This window comes from Alternaria postmessia (genome assembly GCF_024291825.1).
Source record: "Alternaria postmessia strain BMP 2775 chromosome Unknown scaffold_43, whole genome shotgun sequence".
NCBI classification, from domain to species: Eukaryota; Fungi; Ascomycota; class Dothideomycetes; order Pleosporales; family Pleosporaceae; genus Alternaria; species Alternaria postmessia.
The window spans coordinates 208199-222325 of NW_026260116.1; the positions used below are offsets into that span (position 1 = coordinate 208199).

The 14127-nt window shown below is 50.3% G+C and overlaps 4 protein-coding genes across 4 annotated transcripts; 2 read left to right on the forward strand and 2 right to left on the reverse strand.

Annotated features, from left to right (window-relative positions):
* Window positions 1-260: 260 nt before the first annotated feature.
* J4E82_006959 (uncharacterized protein) lies at window positions 261-1744 on the forward strand (the record flags this gene model as incomplete). The annotated part of the gene is made up of 5 exons (XM_051733208.1): window positions 261-285; window positions 331-620; window positions 671-1021; window positions 1074-1358; window positions 1559-1744. The coding sequence occupies 5 exons, from the start codon at window positions 261-263 to the stop codon at window positions 1742-1744; spliced, it is 1137 nt and encodes a 378-aa protein (XP_051587092.1).
* A 98-nt stretch (window positions 1745-1842) lies between these two features.
* J4E82_006960 (uncharacterized protein) lies at window positions 1843-2926 on the reverse strand (the record flags this gene model as incomplete). Its single annotated transcript, XM_051733209.1, has 2 exons — window positions 1843-2749; window positions 2811-2926. The coding sequence occupies 2 exons, from the start codon at window positions 2924-2926 to the stop codon at window positions 1843-1845; spliced, it is 1023 nt and encodes a 340-aa protein (XP_051587093.1).
* Window positions 2927-4674: 1748 nt separating this feature from the next.
* On the forward strand, window positions 4675-6001 carry J4E82_006961 (uncharacterized protein; the record flags this gene model as incomplete). The annotated part of the gene is made up of 4 exons (XM_051733210.1): window positions 4675-4790; window positions 4852-4974; window positions 5025-5241; window positions 5297-6001. 4 exons carry the CDS (start codon window positions 4675-4677, stop codon window positions 5999-6001), a joined length of 1161 nt encoding a protein of 386 aa, XP_051587094.1.
* Window positions 6002-11276: 5275 nt separating this feature from the next.
* On the reverse strand, window positions 11277-13283 carry J4E82_006962 (uncharacterized protein; the record flags this gene model as incomplete). The annotated part of the gene is made up of 1 exon (XM_051733211.1): window positions 11277-13283. The coding sequence occupies one exon, from the start codon at window positions 13281-13283 to the stop codon at window positions 11277-11279; it is 2007 nt and encodes a 668-aa protein (XP_051587095.1).
* Between the last annotated feature and the right edge of the window lie 844 nt (window positions 13284-14127).

Genomic DNA, 14127 nt, shown 5'->3' on the forward strand with positions numbered 1-14127 from the left:
TCAATGATCCTGCGACTATTCTCCATCCCCGGCTCCGGCGTTATGCAGCGCCAGTAGCTATACCAGAAGATGGATTACTCAATGGCCTGATCAAAGTTCGCTTGAATCTAAGCAGATATCAACAGAAGTTCCCTGCTGCACGTATGCAAAAATTTCCTTGGAAGAAACCAAAACATGCAGTGCCTTTGATCGACCAAGACATAAGAGATGGATTAGCGCGTCTACCCCCAGATTTTGGACGGGGACTAAAGCTTGCTGGAATGGACGAGAAGCTGTTCGAATTCTGTACGGTAGTCAACATTCATATGGAGCTCCGCTGATACACAGCAGTCCGCATCGCCATTTGTGGAGCTACCACCGTTATCCCAGCCGACAACTGCTATCTTCATGAGATCATCCCAATAGCAGTCAAGAGTGACTGTGTGAAGCATGCAATCCTGGCACTGGCGGCAACCTACATACTGGACTACTCGGGGGAGGAGAAAGTGAAGGAATCGGCGAATCTGCACTGGAAACGAGCGGTCCTTCAACTCGACAAAGAACTCCACGATACGGAAAGATGCAAGCCCGGCAAAGAGAACGCAGTCATCGCCGCCATGCTTTTGTTCGGCCACAACGAGGTTGGTTATTCCTCATGACACTAAGAACAAAGACACCTGACATTCGACAGAATGTCAACTGGGAGGCTACTAACTCTGGTAACGAGTGCCCACCCTGGTACAAAGCTACTCAGCTTGCGGAACAGGTCCTGGAGATGTCAGATCCACTTTACAATTACCATTCAGCTAGCAATGTACAGTGCGCCAGAGCTCGCATTACGCTGGGGAACAGGCTCGCCCAATACAACATCATGAGCGCTATAGCTTGTCCACTAGATCAGTTCCAGGCGAAGTGCTCTTTTACTTGGCTGCTAGAGGGAGATGAACGTGAGCAGCACAAGATTGTAGGCAGTACCGCGCTTAGTCCGAAGCTCCTGCACACTTTTGCGCAAATAACTCATCTCTCCACCAAGCTATACAAGGTACACAACTCACTTGATCGTGTTCCTCGGTAGACTAATATATACTCCATAGGATCCGAATAGGATTGCAGCGCGCAATCTGGGCAGGGTTATTGGAGAGCGCCTACAGAACTTCCAGCACCACTCCGATCTGTCAGAAGGCTACCCCAACCGTCAAGCTCTCCTAGATTCCTGCGAACTGGATGAGAACGGCAAGGTCTCCACCGCTGTCAAGACGACCGAGCTCCTAGCGGAGAGTTATGTGGCAGCGGCGCAGATCTACCTTTACTGTCGTCTCATGAGGAAATCCAGAAGACATCCACACGTTCAGCTGATTGTCGACCAACTTCTACAGATCGTCAGTCATATGTCTACTTCTGGCCCTTTCTTTACTCGCAATCATGCGCAAGGGCGCGTATTCGTGGCCGCAATAGTTGCAGTAGAACCACGACATCGTGATATAGTCCAGACTTGGTTTGAAGAGCTTTGTCATGGGACTAGAGGAGTGAGTCACGTCATGTAAGATGGCTTCAACATCGCACAAACTGACGTCACTAGAACGTTCCGCCAGTATGGCGTACTGTACAGTATATATGGAACTGGCTCGATGCACGCCACGGGCCATCGGAAGCAGCGGGTTTGGACGTGTCTGACATTACGAAAATTGATCCCAATGCCGAGCCATGGTGGGAAGATATGGTAGCCGAGATCTATGAGCGTGAGGGTAAACTGAATCTGGCGTAGCTGGTTCCATTTGCCGACGTCTTCACTAGGGAGAAAGATAGACACATGCGTATGAACATCAGGGTTTATTAAGACGGATGCAAGATATATGCACCTTTCTAGTAGGTGTAGCACAGGGTGCTTCCCTGAGTATCCAACAAATCCTTGAGCTGAACAGTAGGCGCAAGCTTACCAAGGCCAACTTCAAAGTCAAGGGTGACATTTTTACCACTGTAGTCGAAAGGAATGATCGGGCCACCGACCTGGTGCAGGCGGGTTTTGAGATCCTTCTGTTGCCACATCCAGAAGATGTGGTCGATGTTGCCATGGTGGAGGTAGAATACCGGCTCACCGGGGCTATTGTTCGCATCACCAGCCTGTCCGAGAGCACCTCCGACACCGAAGTGACCGCTTCCGTGGATGTTAGGAACGGCGAAGCTGGCCTCGCCTTCAACAGCCCTGGCAAAGCCAGTGTAGTCCTTCTGGGCGAGGACGTTGTTGACGAGCTTCTGGTCCGCCCAGACGTTGATCAGAGTAGGGACGAAATCGCGCTTGAGACAGTGGGGAGTGGGGAAGTTGACTGAGAACTTGTCCGCTGTGAAAGGTCCATTTTGTACGCAGCCGCCTCCTGTTCCGCCAACGATACCGAAGGGGTTTGTCTCATTAGTGGGCTCAACCTTGTTGCCGTTGCCACCGAATCCAGTGTCTGCTTGCCAGATCTCAGAGTCAAAGATACGTGTTGAGGTGGGATTTTGAGGTTCAGCATCCAGAGACCAGTTCCAGTAGGGTTGAGCACCAGTGTAACCGCACTCTTCCCTAAGAGCCTTTTCATAGGTATAGATGAAATAGCGGTGCCAGAGGGTGAAGTGACCGACCCAGTGGATGTCGGGTGTCTGGCTGCTGTGCACGGCTTGGAAGTCGTCGAAACGGTTTATGGCTCCCTCGATGCCAGAGATGGCTGGCTTTGATGCTAGGCAGAGCACAGCATCAATATACGCTCTCTTCTGGGGGATAGAGAGTTGCTTCCTGCAGAAGGAAAATGGTCAGCATAGTCCGAGACGATGATTCATTCATGTGATAGACTTACCATTCTTTTCGTACAATGGGGTTCTTGCAAGTCTTGGGTGCAGAGGCAGGGAGAGCCGCGGCTACTGCTGACGAAGCCAAGCAGAGCGAGGAAACGAGAATGGAAAGGTTGACCATTTTGGCGGCTAAGGATGAGGTTGGCAGCTTTGTGTTTCGGATTGATTGAAGGCGAAAGCTTATTGTCCCTGGCTGGTGATTGTGACTGTGGAAGGCATCAAGCTTTATGTGTGCCTCACTACAGGCCTTATCATACCCACTTTACCCGTCTGAGCCTCATCGAAAGATGACCATGCAACTAAAGTCCGAGCCACGAAGGAATGAGTAACGAACGGAAATAAGTGTTGAGGGATTAGACCACTTGCCGTAGTATTTGGGGCGAGGTCCGGGTCTGGAAAAAGCTTGTATGCATGGCGATTCAGGAGGGATGCGGTCGTGTGGCACAGCTGCATGGTCTTTCGAGTTGCCTTGGGTCCGAAGGATTGAGTTCGGGGGATGCAACACGTGCGAAGCGCTTCGGTATGCATATTCCGGTAGACGCACGCTTACCGGCGATTTTGGTAATAAGCCATGGCTTCTATGTGGCGCACATGCAACGGTAATTGGTCTGCGAGTATTCCATGCGCATGAAGCTAATTCGCATCGAAGTTCTCCTTGCATGCTTACCTGCGTATTCTGCTGTGCCACGGTGATGATATGACCAAACGCGTATTGATCTCCGTAGCAATAGCCTGCACAATTTTCGCATGGCTGGTGATTAGAGGATAGGATGATTTCGGATGATTGCGCCCGGTGGGCCGGTCTAGAGATTCCTGTAGGATTTACCTTGCATGGCTAAGAATGGATTGACCGCAATCCTAGAGCAGGGCATGTAAATGTTACCTCTCATATGCGCTTCCTTCATTCATTCATCGTGAGTAACGTGTCGCAATGACCATGAAATCTGAACGGCCGAAATAAACCTCCCCCACACCGCTCTGGTTGGCAATGCAGAAGGTGAGGCTGTGAGATATTTGTCGTGGGGACGGGAGAGCTTGCGGGACAGGTTGACCCGCTTTCGCGCTAAGATCCTGCTGGTTTCTGGGCCGTGTCTAACGTGTTCCTGATGGTCTAAACCAGCGATTGACGGGAAAACACAGGGTCAACTGTGGCGAATAGGATGAGATGGGAGGAGAGGCAAACACGGCACATAGCTCCTGCGGGATCATGGCGCAGTGGACACCGGAGCGTTCCTTTATTGCGGAGCTGTCAGTTTACCGAATTTGCGTTCGTCGTGTGTGCGCATGGCCGCGAAGCCATACCTAGGTACTCTGGTTTTCCAGCATCCTATAATATGGTGATGCGATAATGCACATAAAACTAACGACTCGAGACTTCGAGAAATTTTCTCCTATGTTCGCGCAAAAGATCGAGTCTAGGAGCTGGCTTTGTCCGTCTGGGTGCCGGCTCGGCTGGGGAACGGGGGAGTTGTCGAGCCGTCCAGGCGATAACCGAGGGAAACTAGACTACTCAAAGCGAAGAGCCGCACCAACTCCAACACTTCGCGACCCAACCAGGACGACTGCACCGAACGCGCGAATCCTCCGCCCTTCCTCAGCGTTTAGCCCGTGTTGGTTATCCAATGATGGCTCGGAGATGCCAGCCGTCCCCATGAGACTTTACCCACGCATTCGCGGTCCTGTTGGACACACGGCAGGATAATAACAAGAAGGATTCACAAGATGAAGCTGCCCAAAGTGCTGGATCATGATGCTATGCGGCGCGGGTGGTCAAGCTTCAAGGAGGAGCAAGAATCATTCATAGCCAAGATGTTGCCATGATCTCTTTGTGAATCCCTTGTGATCCTGATGTGAGTGTATTCCGACAGTATGACAAGCAGCACGGGTGGCTATGGTATCACCTGGGACAATGGTTCGCGACAGCCTATGTTTCTGATCGTCACTGGAGTTCTCCTATTCTTCTCGACCATCGCTGTAGCGCTAAGGTACGACCTTTCGAAACCTTGATTTGTTTACTCACCACAAGACTTGCTCACTATCTGCTAGGCTGTACTGTCGCCTCACCTTCATACGATATATAGGATTAGACGACAAGTTCATGATTTGTGCGTGGGTGGTCGCAATCTCACTCGGTATTCAGAATGGTTTTCTTGTCAGCTGGGGAACTGGGTATGTATTCATGTGGTAGAAAGACTGACAACGACTGACGGAAGACCAAGGCGACACAATGCCGATTTAGATCATTCGATCATTATGGTCCCTACGTTCAAACACTGGTATGCATATCAGCTAGTTTACCCTTGGGCGTTGTTATTCGTCAAAGCTAGCATACTGGCACTCTACTACCGGATCTTCACGCAAACGAATTTCCGCTACGCTGTATACGCCGTTAGTGTGTTCGTCACAGTTCAGACCATCGTAGTCACTTTCGTCAACGTATGTCATACGCGAAACCCCAGCATTTCCTCGAGCTCGAAGCTGACTGATCCAGGCTTTCGAATGCGGCGCGAAAGAGCCATGGAGAGCATGGGTCCCTACCTTTCCCAAAGGATGCAACGACCTTCCTAAGACGTATTTCTCGATGGCCTCTGTCAACATCCTCACAGACATCTTCATCCTAGCCATGCCAATGCGAGCTTTTGGGCAGCTAAAACTCCAACGAACAAAGCGTATTGCGCTCTTCGGTGTCTTCATGGTCGGAGGTATAGCAGTCATCGCGTCTATTGTCCGTCTCTACGCCCTCTGGGTATACGCTGTAACAGACGACCCACCTTACGACGACATATTTATCCTCCTTCTCTCCCAAATCGAGATAAACGCTGCTATAATATCCGCTTCAGCACCCGCCCTCCGCCCACTCCTCAACAAAGCCTTTACCTCGTCCTCGCACGACCGCTCCGGCCCAGGCTACCCAGCTTCTTACGGACATGGCGGCCAAAACAGCAAGATGTTTAGTCGCACAGCTAGAACACGTTCGAACGGACAAATGGAGCTCTACTCGTTCGGCGGGGGCAACAGGACTAGCAAGGTACCAGTAGGCGGTACGCGCAATACGAGCGAGGAATCGATATTAGGTGTGGACGGTATTACAAAGACGGTGGACATGACAATCGAAGAAGACTATGTGAGGGGATCTGTACATGGGAAGAGCGGAGAGACGCAGGGGTATGACGGTGTGAGACGTAGCGATGTATGATCAGAGTAGACAAGAAACTTTGATGATTTTCCAAACATGACTAGAAGAGGTCAGCAAGTTTGCGTTGTGATGAAAAGCCGTCTCTAGTTCTCCCCAGGCACCCTCTCGAATATTTCCGTTACTTGCACCTCAAGCTCATCCGCCTCCTTCCATCGCCCTTGATCCCTGCACGTCGATGCCACGCTACCTATGCTGGCCAGCGTGTAGAATCGCATTAGTCCCCTTAGACTAGTCTGAAAATATTCTCTTCGAAGGCGTGGCCTTCCGAAGCAAACGCCTCGCCTTTCATGAAACCTTCAAGGTAACATTCTCCTACAAACGTGTAGAAACTTGGGGAATCTGTCGGTCTAAGTAAAAATGGCACTGCTCCTCCATACAATATCACTACTAGATCACCTCTGCGTGCCGGCGCAGGGCATAGCCCTTTCCCTCCGCTTTCTGTTTCGAATACGCATTCCTGGATGCATGGTAGCATGACTGGATCTTGCAGGTCCTTGTCCAAATGTATTCTTACATGTGGACGTAAGTACTCATCAAGCAACTCAGCCCAGGAGATATCAAGTGCTTCTTTGGGAGCCCCTGTAGAGTTATTCCACGTCAATTGATGACCTGTGGGATCGAATACTCGTAAGTAAGCCTTGAGCATATCGCGTGATCGAGCTAAGACCGAGTCTGATAACAAGACCGGCGCAAATAAGGCGATTGAGCTGATCTGAGTCCCTTTGAATGCAGGAATAGACCATTCGATGTCGTCTCGATTCTCAATAGTCATGTCGACTTGATGATTGCCACATGCGCTGTAATCAGCTGTTTCACCTAATGCAAGTGTTCCGCGCTCCCAACGGCTATTTCCATCAGTCCATAGAGTCCATGACGGCCGACGCGGAGTACCAAGCCAGCTATTTGAGTGCGTATCGTGCGAGGCGACATCAGAAAGGTCCATCTAGGTTCGGTGACGCAATGTATGAACCGCTGAAAGGATCCTCAAAGAGTGATTCTGTTTGATCCACCATATGGTGAAATTGGTATAAACTTACTCAACGGTCTTTGCGTAATCAGGCCTCAATAGTTCATCCAGTTCTGCAATGCGATATGTCTCCCGACCGAAAATCAACAGCGCAAATATGCGATCTCGCGGATCTGTTGCCTTCATGTCTAAGCCTTTTATCACAATCGAAAGTATGTCCAGACGGGGTCCAGCTGCAACGTGGTGTGGAGTATGCCTGTCTCTGGTAACATTTAAAAGCTCTGTCCATAACACTGGCATCGACCAATTCCTTCGTGACGGGAAGTTATGAAACAGGCAGATGTTGGCCTGAACAACCAACCACCATGGCAGCTTTAAGTGACCGCAAAGAACGGATATAGGGCCATACTTGTCGTTATCCTGATTCAAACGAGATGATAACGTATTCCACACCTCTTGGACTACCCAGACACGCTGGAACCAGGGCCGAAGAAAGACTCGATCGTGCCAGAGACCGGCATTACCATGCGATTCAGCCGGATTCTTTTCGGATGTTGTAGCAATGGTCTGCCAAACAGCCAAATCGCTTTGCGTATGAAAGTGGTCGTCCTCTAGTTCACCCAGCCAGACCGATAACGATTTCGCAGAAGTGTATATCTCACCCATAAGCGCAACTTGGTGACTCCTTTCTTCTGGGTCGAGTTGGTTGATACACAGTAAGTCTATTCAAAATGTGCGAGTCTGATCGGGTTGTCTCAAACGTTTGAGTGCATTTCGTAAGTCCGTGCCAATTTGAACTTCTCTTGGAGGAGACTCTTCAGAGCTCCTTAAAAAGATAGGACTTGTACTCAGACGGTCTCCCCAGCAGTATGAGAGCGTCTCATACTGGTCATGATTTGGGCCCCCCAGATTGGTATATTTCAATGTCAAATGCGGCGGCTCCTCTTCATCTAAGCCGGAGTGATTGTTACTTGGCTCGATGTTGACCAAACGGATTTCCTTTGACGCAATCTGCAGTGGCCTGTATGCTTCGTAGGTGTTCGTTGCATGTACAGCTCCTGGATGTGATCTCTCTGGGAATAGCTCGATCCAGATTTCAATGCGAGCTTCAACTATGTTGTTGACCCAAGCTAGAAACTCAGCTCTGGGCACGGTCTGAATAATGTCACCAGCCTGGAGCGCAGCCAACCACTTCGAAGGAGTGATCCCGGAATGAGAGGCAGGGGCTTCTTTGTGTTCTCCGCTGAGTAGCCAATACTTGTCATCGCGAAAATCCCAGCAGACGACATGTTTCTTGGGCTCAGAAGACGCCCGTACATTTTGAGTCGTGACCTCGCGTGGAATCCGATCTCGACCTGTGCTGTCGACAACCCGCACTTCGAAGTAGGTTCACGTATCTTCGTATGTACCGTTCAACTCAGGGCGGAAAGTAGCCCATCCCTGATCGTGCGATATCGTAGTGAATACGGCTCTACGGACAACTACACGGTTACCAGGAATATAGGGGACGCTCAAAGAGATATATGGCCGCTGAGGGCAATCTTTACATACAGCTTTGCGAGTTGTATGGAAAGCGGTGAAATACTGCCACTCTGGCAAACTGTCATACTGTGAAGCCATTACCCGGTGAAAACACCGTAGAGGATGCCGAGATGACAGCAGAGAGTGGGATTTGTCGAATGGAAGGTCTGTAGCTTCACTTGATATTCTCGTTATGTTTTTCGAGTTCTTCTGGAATTATTGAGCAAACAACGTCCGTCCTGGAGTACCATTTGTGCAGGGTAAACGGATACTTGATAGAGCAAGAGAATGAAGATCAGAAGATGCTGTCAGCCAGGCTGAGGTAGCTGAGATAACATTTAGTTTAAGTATATGTGCCTGGGTAGTTGCCTACATAGGTTGTACTGCGCCACATTGCGGGGTTTGTAGCCAGCCTCGTCAGCTGAACTTGTTCAGCTTTTCCTACCTACCCACTTTGCAAGACGACGAACAGTACACTCTACTACGGCCAAACTCCTTCAAAGGGCCATATCACTTGGAAGGGTGGCATCCGCATATATCGAATACTTCCAGTTCATTGTCGCCTGGAAAAGAAAAAGTCGATACGGCGATGTCTAACGGCAATGATCATATGGACGCGGCGACATCTTCTTATGAGAGATGTAATGCAGGGCCATCTAATGATGAAACTTATACGACAACATCTTCACGAAGTCCCTCAGAGTTGTTGTAAAGCGACATGGACCCTGTAGCCAGCCGTGCTAATTTTGTGCAGATCCGTTGCTAAGAGACATTATCCAAGATCTAGCGAGGACAAAATCGCTGAACAGGCGGAAATACTCGCTTCGAAGTCTGATACCGAGTATGGTTTGGCCAAAATCAGTTGTGAGGCATGTTATCTCCGACGATCCTTTGATAACTCCGTGCGCTGGTTTTCCGTTACATCTTTGAGCAAAGATTGTGACTTATGCGGTATCCTACGCAAATGTCAGCAACACTTCGCCAATGGTTGCGATGCCATTGAGCTTCATGCTCGCGGGTCTTCGAACAATCTCCAGATCTGTTTTCCAAAGTCGGACTGTGAATCGAATCATGTTCAGTTGTACTGCAAAGGTTTGTCTTGCACCTTGGTATAGAAAAGTGTCTAATTCTGGCAACAGAATCGTGTATGCCTCAGACGCCTTTCCGATATGCAGAAGACGTTCATGAATTTGCCGAGTCGGAAGCCTCGATGAGTGTCATGAAGAAATGGATCAGTGACTGCTGTACGTTCCATCAGCATGCTTCACCAAAACGCAATTCAAATCCCACGCGCCTGATAAAGCTGGGACGTTACGAAGATGACGGTGCTCGACTATACTCTCCGAAACATCCGGTGGTATTCACCGCACTCTCTTACCGTTGGGGACTGGGCAAGCAGTCCGGAACGACGAAAGATAATGTTACCAAACGTTACCAAGAGCTGAACACGTCAGACTTCCCAAAGACTCTCCAGGATGCTATTCACATCACTAGGAGATTGGGTCTGGAATACATCTGGATTGATCGTGTCTGCATCATTCAAGACGACAAAGAAGACTGGGCAAACGAGGCATCTCTTATGGCCGGTATATACGCAAGTGCGTATGTCGTCTTGTCAGCGACAGCCACCGAAGACTGTGAAAATGGCTTTTTACACAAAAGACAGAAGTCCCTTCTTATTCGATACGCGCAACACGGCCAGAGATCTCAAAAAGTATATGCAAGACGAATCGAAAGCCACCTCTGTCACCGTATGAAGCCGAGGACCGATTATATATTGCACGGACGGGGCTGGTGTATGCAAGAAAGGTTTCTAGCCCGTCGAATCATCCACTTTCTGCCGGATGAGATCCTTTTTGAGTGCCAGGCTAGAAGAGAATGCGAGTGTGGCGCTGCTAGCAATGAAGACGGAGACGAATTCCCACAGCACGGAGGATCCCCAGAGTACGGAGGATACAGCAACTTTGCAAGAATGCAAGCTGCTAAGAGTATGGAAGAACGAGAACTTACAATAAACTGGGCGAGGATCGTGGACCGATACAGCCGGATGAAGCTCACGTATGGGAAAGATTCCCTTCCCGCGCTTTCAGGTATAGCAGCATGCGTGCAACATCTGGACCCTGGAAAATACATTGCAGGGCTTTGGGAGAAAGATATCGCGATTCAACTTGGATGGTTTATCTACCCGAAAGATGATCTGACGAGACGTTGGGAAGACCCGAAGGATATCAACATTCTGGGTCCCACATTCTCCTGGAGCTCACACGCGATAAGTCCTGTTCGATATGCGTACTACCATACAGCTCGATCTTTCTGTGCTTTGGAAAGCTTCAACATCGAGCTAGCTACATCCAATCCTTACGGTCAAGTTCGCGATGCAACTATCTGTCTCAGCGGATGGTCAGTATCCAGATACGATATGATTACATTGTTCAGGACGCCTGTCGTTGGCTTTTACGACCCGTGTGTATATTTCGACTTTGGCCTTCAATTTGAGTTTGATCGGCATAAGAAGTCTTTGCCAAGGGATAAGATGATAGAAGAGCTGGAAAACACCATAGGGTGGGAATCTGTCATGTGTTTTGGGTTGTATGAGTACCATAATCCTATAATGAACACGGATCAAGTCGACGCTCTTTTAGTGCAGCCCAGTAAGACAGAGGTGGGAAAGTACGTCAGGATTGGAGTTGTTCTGAACTTGAAAAAGTCTTGGTTCAAGAAGACATCGGTAGCAAGAACGATTAATCTAGTCTAGGTAGTCAGTAGTAACATCATTCAAATCTCATCCTAAACCCCTCTTCCTGCTCCTCTCCCCCTGCCTCCTCTTCCACGCCCACGGCCACCACCCGTCCTCGGTCCACGCGGCGCCTCCCTTCTTGGTACAACCTCACCTCTAGCCCATCTCTCCCCCTCGTCCCTGAGATCAATCCAGCGCTCATCCAACCCTTTAGCCTTCGCCGCATCACGACGTTCCTCCCGCACCGCGCTATCCGTAACACCGTCTTGCACCAACAGCTGCATGCCGATCCCCTCTTCAGTACCTTGTTCATACATGCCCAGATTCAACGCGCCGCCATCTGAGTTGTAAGATGCGCGGACATCAACCGCAGTCTTGTTGTGGCGTTGGATGAGGGAGTGCGACATCATAGGATCTGGGTGCACATCCGCGATGCCGTGGAACGTAAGAGACTCAACCGCGCCTTCGAGACCAGCGTATAGATTCTGCGATGTAGATGACGGGATAGAGAGACTGTACACGGGGGAATCTTCTCGCACGCGCGAATAATCTTGCCGGTATGCAGTACGTGGAGGTGGTGTACGGGGGTTGAGGTAAAGGTTCCAACCACCGCTCTTTATAGGGACATGTTTCTTGGTCTCATTGACTATGACATTGGTCGCTGAATCCGAAGATGTCGTCTTTCCTTTCGGACTGGGCTTGTTTCTGGATATAGACATGCTGTGGTAAGCATGAGATCCAGAGAAGCGCACGTCGAATACTTTGATCATGCTGTGGAGAGCTACACCTGCGACAATACGCTCTAGACCCTGCGCAGCCAGGGAATAGATTGGCGAGTCGTTTGTTGGGTCCCAGAAGATCTGCTCGAAACCGCGAGGTGAACGCATGTCGTGGAGTCTAATGATGCCGTCGTAGCCGCCGGAGAGGAAAGTGTGGCCTGCTTCCGATGCGCCTTGTGCTGTACTCGGCATTGGCAATATGGGGTATATCGAAGTCGGACGTGAATGTGCATGGAGTGCATGAGCGACATTGAATCGACGGAGGGGTGTGGGATTTAGGCCATCGGGACCGATGTTGTAGACTTCGATGGGCTCGGTGTGCGGTCCCCAGCCTACAGCGACTGTGTCGGAAGAAAGGAGCTCACATGACCATAGTCTACCAAACGATGCGCCATCGGATGTTGTTTTTACTTCCGAAGAGGGCCTGATGGCTTCATCCGAAGAGTTGTCGCGGTCGATGGGATAGAGCGCTAGTGAGGAGTCCGCAAAAGCGGTGGCCAGCATGGGCGAGCTCGAAGATGACACTGACAGATCATTGATGCCACGCCGATTGGTGTCATATTGCTGCACCTTGGTTTCAGCAAGGTCAGGGCTGACACTAAGCAACGAAAGCTGGCCCGATGCGGTTCCGAAAACAATTTCCTCAAACGCCAAATCTCTCTGATGCGGTTGGAGCAACTTCATCTTGGTGATGTCGTCGCGACCCTCAAAGCTATCCGGGATCTTATACGTAAACCACGTATTTAGGTGCTTAAAAGCGTCGTACGTCCACGTCTGATCAGATGCCGGATCAAGGCCTTCTTCGCGTTTTCTTATCTTTTCAATATTCGCACCCGTCTCTTTAGTCCGTAAAACAATCTGCGTGCCGGCAGACCATGCTAACACTTCTCTTCGTTCTCCCCACGATCCATACATCTCTTCATAGCTGTCGATGCTAGGTTGATACCCCATTGTCTGACCTTGCGGCCCCCTCCATCTTTCGGCTTCCCAAGTATTCATGCTCATCGTCTTCTCCGTTGGTTCCAGGTATCTTGCGATGAGGCCTCTTCGATCCCAGTTCCGGCATAGTGTTGTTAGACCATGGACGGCGTTGTAGGCGTCCGGATCCAATCCACCAAGACCAAAGCGGCCTTTGAGCAGAGCTTTCCATCCATCGAGCTTTGCAAATTCTCTTAACCGGCGGCTTACTAGAGATAGGTAAAGTAGGTCTCGTGGCCGTTCAAGATGGTTCGTTATCAGCGAGAGTATCTCGTTCGGCAGCGTGTCGAGGGCTGCCATTTTGTTATTATCGTCTTTCCAAGGCTATGATAATGGCATAGACGATTCAGATATTTGAAATGTTTGTTGTACAGATTTCGAAACCCAAAGTGACTGTGTGGCGTTTATAGGGCACATATTTGCGGGTGAGGAAAACTGAACGTCCCAAACGATGACGACAGAGTTCTCGCTTGGTGGCCCGGGGCTTTTGCACTAGCCACATCAACTGGAGGGAGTCATCAGTCATAGCGAAGACGAGGCCACCCTCTGTGACTCTTCCCCGTATACGCCTAGGCAATGTAAGCTCGACTCACAGTTATCATGCAGCTAAGAGAGAAATGTTGTCGTACCTGATATCGAACCGCGCCGCTCAGCTCATGCGCCCCCCAATTAGCCGGCCTCTTCCACGCGGAACCGCCACGCTACTCGGTCGTCGTCGTTCCCCTGCATCGAAACGCGCTATCGCGCCGTTGAGATCACCGTGACCGACAGCTTGTTTTTCTGTTTCCACGATGAGGCTGAGCCGCTGTTCTTGGGTTCATCTCGCAATCAGCCCGCCTTGCTGATCGCGGTGCAACTCGACCAAGACCGCCCCATCGCGCCCCAAGCTCGCGGAATCTTCTCGGTAGTCCTTTCGGGTCATCCCTATAACCCCTCAACACCCGCGGACCTGGTGCTGATAATCCTCGCGTTCCCACCTGTGACAATCATCCGCAAGTGCCAACCTTAATCCTGGCCGTTTCTGGCTAAATGCGCGGGGTGTCGCGCGCGTTGGCCGTTGATTTCGACGACTTCTTGACTTTGTCAATCCAACGCTGCCCGAGCGATCTTCGATAATCATTTTGCGACGCGACGCTACTGCGCG